Consider the following 7,789-nt stretch of genomic DNA (forward strand, 5'->3'; position numbering starts at 1 on the left):
GACGACTAGAGAGGAAGTCCGCCAGCCATGCGTGGAGATTTCCATGGATACCAAAGGAGGAGAGTTTGGTGAGCAGAGCGGGGTGCCAGACCGTATCGAAGGCACGTGATATGTCGAGGGAGACAGCTCTAATTTCCTGTTTGGCATTGAGGACCTCCATCCATTGTTGAGACAGCAGAAGCAGCATGTCCAGAGTAGAGTGACCTGGTCTGAAACCAAATTGATGATCAGAGATCAAGCCATTGGAGAAGAGGAAAGATTTCATATCTGAAGCAATGATGGATTCCATGACTTTGCTGATAATTGGGAGAAGGCTGATTGGTCTGTAGTTGCTAGGATCTGTTTTTGCACCTTTTTTGTGCAAAGCGGTGATGTTGGCTGATTTCGAAGCAGATGGCAGTTGATCTTGAGCAAAAGAGAGGGTGAAGAGAACAGAGAGAGGGTGAGATAGAGCGGTAGAGCAGGAGTTTAGGACCCGTGGGCTGATGCCGTCGGGTCCAGTTGCAGAATCAGAGTCGAGGGTTGACAGAAACTTTTCCACCTTGTCAGGAGGAAAGGACACGGAGTCCAGGAGCAGCTGGGTACGACTGGGTGTGGTGGGTACAGAGAGGGATGGGTTTGGGACACAAGATTTAGAGGCAAACACAGAGTTGAGGCATTCAGCTTTTTCATGTGCTGAGTCAGCTGTGTAGCCGTTTGAGGTAAGGGAGGGGATGGAGGGGGAACAAACACCAGAAACGGATTTGACCAGACGCCACCAGGATTTGGAAGAGGGAGACAGATAAGAGAGTTCGGTCTTGAGAACGGAGAGATATTGTTTCCTGGCTCTCCTGAGGGTGGGGACACACTTGTTTCGGGCTTTGTGAAAGGAAATGAGATTTCCTTCCGTTGGATTTGCTTTCCAGGAGACGAAGGCAAGTTGTTTCTGGGCAACAGCCTCACCACAAGATTCCGTGTACCATGGACGGGAGGAAGGGTATGACAACTGAAGACGAGATGGGATAAATCTGTGCATGAGAGAGAGCAATTCACTTTGGAAGAATTCCCAGGATGAGTTGATGTCAGAGGTGGTAGGGATGAGAGACCAGTCCAGATGATTGATGGCTGCTTGAAGACCGTGCCAGTTGGCCTGAGTGAAATGCCAGACTCGTCGACGCTGAGCAGGCTCTTTGAGGATGGTCAGAGAGATGTCCACTTTAACAAGGACATGATCAGATGATCCGATTGGAGCAGAAGAAGAGCAGCAGACATTTTCAGGGAAGTTTGTCATAACCAAGTCCAGAAGAGAAGATGCTCCGTTGACTGAGATCCGGGTCGGGAAATTGACAGATTGTGTCAGTCCCAGTGAGTCACAGAAGTCCTTTGCTGAGGAGCCATGGCTGGTGAGAGAGGTACCCACACCCAGCCAACTGGCATGATGACAGTTGAAATCACCACATACAGTATGAGGAAGAGAGAGTTGGGATGAGTAGATAGAAGTTGGTCCATATTATCAGACAGCGAGATGCAGATGGAGTCATCACTGTTTGGTGGACGGTACAACACACATATGAACAAGAGGTGGGAGCGAAGGGGCAGCCGTAGCCAGAGGTATTCCTGGGGGTGAGGTGGAGAGAGTGCAGTGCAGGGCGAGTGAGGAAGAGAGTTTTTGATAAAGATAGCAACCCCACCTCCAGGACGAGGCTCAGGTCTATCATACCGGAGGAGGGAGTAACCCAGGAGAGATACTAAGGAATCAGAGACATCATGAAGGAGGAAAGTTTCTGTTAAGCAGATCATGTCTGGTTTGACAGAAGCAACCTGTATGGAGAGATCAGTTAAGTTGTCATACCCTTCAGTTGTCATACCCTTCCTCCCGTCCATGGTACACGGAATCTTGTGGTGAGGCTATTGCCCAGAAACAACTTGCTTTCGTCTCCTGGAAAGCAAATCCAACGGAAGGAAATCTCATTTCCTTTCACAAAGCCCGAAACAAGTCCGTGTCCACCCTCAGGAGAGCCAGGAAACAATATCTCTCCGTTCTCAGGACCGAACTCTCTTATCTGTCTCCCTCTTCCAAATCCTGGTGGCGTCTGGTCAAATCTGTTTCTGGTGTTTGTTCCCCCTCCATCCCCTCCCTCACCTCAAATGGCCACACGGCTGACTCCGCACGTGAAAAAGCTGAAAGCCTCAACTCTGTGTTTGCCTCTAAATCTTGTGTCCCAAACCCATCCCTCTCTGTACCCACCGTACCCAGTCGTACCCAGCTGCTCCTGGACTCTGTGTCCTTTCCTCCTGACAAGGTGGAAAAGTTTCTGTCAACCCTCGACTCGGATTCTGCAACTGGACCTGACGGCATCAGCCCACGGCTCCTAAAATCCTGTACTTCCGCTCTTTCACTCCCTCTCTCTGTTCTCTTCACCCTCTCTCTTGCTCAAGGTCATCTTCCATCTGCTTGAAAATCTGCCAACATCACCGCTTTGCACAAAAAAGGTGCAAAAACAGATCCCAGCAACTACAGACCAATCAGCCTTCTCCCAATTATCAGCAAAGTCATGGAATCCATCATTGCTTCAGATATGAAATCTTTCCTCTTCTCCAATGGCTTGATCTCTGATCATCAATTTGGTTTCAGACCTGGATACAGGTCTGCCTGCGGTGAGTGAGTCTGGACTCTGGACATGCTGCTTCTGCTTTCTCAACAATGGATGGAGGTCCTCAATGCCAAACAGGAAATTAGAGCAGTCTCCCTTGACATATCACGTGCCTTCGATACGGTCTGGCACCCCGCTCTGCTCACCAAACTCTCCTCTTTTGGTATCCATGGAAATCTCCACGCATGGCTGGCGGACTTCCTCTCTAGTCGTAGTCAACGTGTGGCCCTGAATGGGTTTCTCTCATCTCCTCTTCCTGTTCAGGCTGGAGTTCCACAAGGCATTGTTCTGGGCCCTGTGCTTTTTCTGGTCTTCATCAATGATCTCTCTGACTCTCTTGAAAATCCTCTATCTCTTTGCTGATGACTCTACTCTCTGTCGCTCCATTCTTCATCCCTCAGATCGGCAGTCTGCAGCCTCCTCACTCTCTGCAGACCTGGACAAAATCACAGACTGGGCAAACAAGTGGAACATGTCTTTCAATCCTGACAAATCTCGCTCTTACGATGTCTCTCCGAAAAGACCGACTGGACAACCCTCCCATCCACTTTTTTGTTTGTCATGGGTGTGCGAATATGCATGCCAAGTTTGGGCTCGATCCGTTCAGCCGTTGCGGAGAAAAAGGGGTTTATGTGGTTTTTCACGAAAAACAAGATGGCGGCCGAACCATGTGACGTATGACTTCGAAATGTTTTGCATTCTGTTTTTTTTTACCTAAGCATCTGGGGAAAAAATCTCATTTTCGAGGGAGAAAAATTGTGTTTGATGAATTGTAATCTCTTAACGTTAGCATTTTTAATATACTCAATAAACATATTTTTTATATTACTATGTTTGTATAAACATATAAACATTTTTTTTTATGGATTGAGGGCCTCCATCCATAGCATTTTTAATATACGCAATAAACATTTTTTGTTCCCATTGCAGAGTTCTTTAAAATGAGCCATTCCTCAAATTTTTCCATTGAGCCGTTTCTGAGATACAGAGGGGCAAAGTTGAAGGTGTGTTACAAGATGGCGCCCATACCACGTGACCTATGACGTCATAATTAGCAGTAAAAAAATTCTACGAGACTAGCTGATCATTTGATTAAAATTTCCTGTCAATCCGACCAACAGTTGCTGAGAACATTAATTATGAAGTTTTCGGAGGTGCAAAATAGGGTGGAATAATAATAATAATAATAAGAAGAAGAAGAAAAACTCGTGCAGAAATAATAGGTTACTCCATTTCATGGAGAGTAAACCTAATAAAAAATAATTAATAAATTCGCTAATAGAACACATAAACCACCACTATTTCATCCAAATCTGTAAATAAATAAAAATTTAGTCATTAATCAAATAATCGATTAATTGATTACTTGATTAATCAATAAATCAAAAATAGCCTTTGCAGCCAAATCACTTGGTCATTGGCATGTCCAAATATCAGCTTCCTAACTCAAAAGGTGCCTGAGATAATGGTCAGAAGAGAAAGTAAATGTATCAGTACTTAATTAATCACTAATAGTTAAATAACTCATCAATTAATTGATTAATCAAAAAGCAAAAAATACCGTTTTTGGCAAAGTACTTGCTCACTATTGTGCAGAAATTTCAGCTTCCTAGCTCAAAGGATTGCTGAGATATCGCCCGGACAAACAAGAAAGAAAACAAGAAAACAAGCAGAGTGAAAACTGAGTACTCGCTTTCAGCGTGCGTCACTGCCGAGCCCCCTTCGGTGCCTGGCAATGACGTTTTGCAATGCCTGGAGATGGCATCGGAAAGGAGCGATGCACAAAAAGAGATTGTGCAAGACCAGAGAGGAGGCGATATAAGAGAGACCATTGTGTTGTCTGCGATCCGAAAGTGATAGGCCCATACACTTGGTTTCATTGTGGGAGATTCCAATGATTGTGAATGCCTTGGTTTACACACTGTCCAGCTGAGCAAGGTGTGATGCAGGGGCACCAGCTGAGCAAGGTGTGATGCAGGGGCACCAGCTGAGAGGGGGGAGAGCAGTCCATCAAGCTGTGGCTGAAGGCCTTGTAGGTGGATAGGAGTTCATGTTTGCCAAGCAAGGACTTTCTATGATGGAAGATGCCCAGTCGGCGAATGGATTTGGTGGCCAACATGTAAATGTGGTCCAAGAAAGGTCGTGGCTGATCACGAAACCCAAAATATTGAGTGTGATCTGAAACCATCATTGAGAAAAGGATTGTTAAAAAAAAATTAGATGTAAGGGTTTGCCACATGGTCCTTATGGAGATGGAGGGAAGAGGCTGCGGCCTACCTGACTACCTGACTGTACCTGACTGAAGGATGAGTGATGTCATGGGAGAGGGTGGAGTCATCAGCAAATAGTTAGAGGTTTTTCCAGAGAGATCGTTGATGAAGATTAGGAATAGGATGGAGCCTGCCTTGGGCACTCCAACCTTGACAGGGAAAGGAGATGAAAGGATTCCTTTAAGAGCTACATGCTGAATATTCAAGAGCAAGGCGGGATGCCAGATTATCGAAAGCATGAAATATTGTCTAGAGAGACTGCTCTAATCTCATGTCTGACATTGAGGGCCTCCATCCATTGTTGATCCAGTCAAAGCAGCATGTCCAAGGTGGAGTGACCTGGTCTGAAACTAAATTGGTGATCTGAGATGAGGTTTTTTTGGTGAAAATGAAGGGTTTCATGTCAACTGTGATGATGGATTATATGACCTTGCTGATGATTGGACGTAAGCTAATCGGTCTGTAGTTAAGGGAATTGGTTTTTGCACCTTTTATGTTTTCACTGCTGTCTCTGTCTGTCTGTCTGTTTGTAGGATATCTCAAAAAGTTGTGTAGAGGTTCGCTGTGTGACAAGCATGAGTTGATTCAATTTTGATGAAGATCCGAATCCCCAGATACTATCATTTCTAAGTGATTCTTCATAATTGAAAGATAGGATCAAAACTATATATAGCACCACAATATATCAAAATTTGTGGACCGATTCGGAGGAAACTTGGTGGACACTGGATACGTTGGTTATGTGACGAGGATGAATCGATTAGATTCTGGTGAAAATCTGGATCCGGATATGAGAATTTTGTTTTATTTCTTAAGTGATTCTTCACAATTCAGAGATGCGGCCAAAAACGATATATAGCACAATACATCAAATCATTGTGGGTGGGTTATGTATGACAAAACTTGGTGGATGAGTTGGTTTGGTGACAAAAACATGCCAATTAGATTTTGGTTCATGTCCGGATGCAGATCCGGCCTATCAGTTCTTCAAAAACAATGTAAACTGTTCAGCCTGACAAAAAGTAAACTATTTGGCCTGGCAGAGGTATGCACACTACAGAGTGCCTTTCTACTTATGTAATGCAGTGATGTTGAGAGATATACAAGCAGATGGAATATGATATAAAAATATGGTAAGTTAATTTGAAAAGCTATGTGCATGTTTAGATAGATTAAGTTCCTGGTGCATGGGGTTGGTACTTCGAAGGTAAATAAATTGACATCAAGTTATTGGGTTGTGTTTATGGCACAAGAGAATGTGCCAAATGGCTTTCTGTTGTATATAACTTTACTTGTGCAATAAGTTGGTGGAGAGTTGAAAACTTCCGTTATTATTTTGTATGTATTTCATTTGCGGCTCTTTAATTAACATGATGAATTGTCATTTTCTTGGAGAGCCATTTCTGCTATTTTCCTTGACTGTTTGTCTTTTCTGCCATCCCTCAGCTTCCTGTTCCGGTTGTTCTCCCAATGCCAATGGATATGTCTGATCGTGTTCTGACTTCCCTCAATGACCTGTCTCCACCTCCTTCTCCTCCTGCACTCGCCGATCTCATTGCTATGGGTCGTGATGAAAGAGTCGGTGAAGGGAGTTCCACAGAAAACGAGGAGAGTCTCGCATGCACAGAGAATGAAGGACGATTGTCATTTGAAAGGCAAAACATCGCATCAGAGGATTGCAGTTTGCCAGTGAGTAGACAAAAAAAGAGAATTAGATGGGAAGGGATACGAGGTATGAGTGAATCGGGTTGGTTTCGGTGGGAAGAAGGGAAAAGGATAGAGGGAGACAAAAATGTCGTGAGGGAGACTGATTTGAGGTGGGAAGACGGAGGGTTTAGGTTGAGATATGTCGATCCACGAACCAAATTGCAGGGGGGAAATAAACACAGTGAGAGTGATGAAAAATGGAGGAGTTGGCGAGACATGACGAAAGAGAGTGATGTGCGATGGCGAAGATGGAGGGAGAATGTTGCCAGATTGACTGTGGCCGATGGAGCGGTGACGGGAATGTGTATGATCGATGGGGGGGAGCCAAAAAAAGGGGTAGTGAGATGGCAAAATGAATTTTTAGGGAGGAAGAGTGAAGAAAAGCACAACAAACGAGGCACAGTTTCTCAAGAAAAGGAAGATGAAGATAAATGTGTTGCGAAGGGCAAGAGTGTTCAGGAAAGTGAGATACATATATTGGAGGACAGTGAGACGGAAGAAGAGATTGGATACAACAGAGGAGGTGGATCTATGTTTAGTAAAGGCAAAGGAAAAGCACACACGATAATTTCAATGTGTGAGAGCAAAGAACGAAGAGGAATGAAGAGAAAGGTGGGGGTTCAAGGGGAGGAAGATGGAGGCAGGCAAGAGAAAGAAATTAGATATATAAAAGATGACTGAAAAGAGATGTGAAGGTTGTCTCCTTCTTCCCAAACCAACCACTCCTTTCATCAACCTCATTTCCACCATGACACATCGCAACTTTTCCTCTTCCGATCCTGCTGTGAAAACAAGTTCATTGTCTCGTTTTTGCGACTTTGTTGATCAATACAATTGGAGAAATATATATTTTTTGTTTACTTTATAACCCTTTAGACAAATGAAGTAGATGAAGAAATCTTGAAGAGCAGCAGATTTCAGGATTAGTGAAGCATTTGTTTTTTGTTTTAAATAAATTATGTCTTGTGTAACTGACTTGTGCTTCTAATCACTGTTTCCCAAAAGGATAAGCTAGCTCTACAGCCAACATAAGTGCAAACTAGTTGTTGCTATATCTATATCCTTATTAGGATGGTGTCTCACCTATCTAGCAATTTATAAGCAACTGCTAGAGGATTGAAACGCGTGTCGTGCCACTACATGATGCCCATTTGATTCATTGTCGGCTCATCGACTTGG

General features: G+C 44.1%; 1 protein-coding gene across 3 annotated transcripts in view; it reads left to right on the plus strand.

Moving 5' to 3' along the window:
* Window positions 1-7,585, plus strand: part of LOC137412691 (uncharacterized) — an 85,852-nt gene extending 78,267 nt beyond the window's left edge. For all 3 annotated transcript variants that reach the window (XM_068097976.2, XM_068097977.2, XM_078780868.1), the window contains exon 14: window positions 6,350-7,585. In XM_068097976.2, the coding sequence (XP_067954077.2) occupies window positions 6,350-7,291 (942 nt within the window). In that variant the 3' untranslated portion in view covers window positions 7,292-7,585. The remainder of the gene's footprint in view (window positions 1-6,349) is intronic.
* The last annotated feature ends 204 nt before the right edge of the window (window positions 7,586-7,789 follow it).

This window comes from Myxine glutinosa, chromosome 6 (genome assembly GCF_964187855.1).
Source record: "Myxine glutinosa chromosome 6, kmMyxGlut1.1, whole genome shotgun sequence".
NCBI classification, from domain to species: domain Eukaryota; kingdom Metazoa; phylum Chordata; class Myxini; order Myxiniformes; family Myxinidae; genus Myxine; species Myxine glutinosa.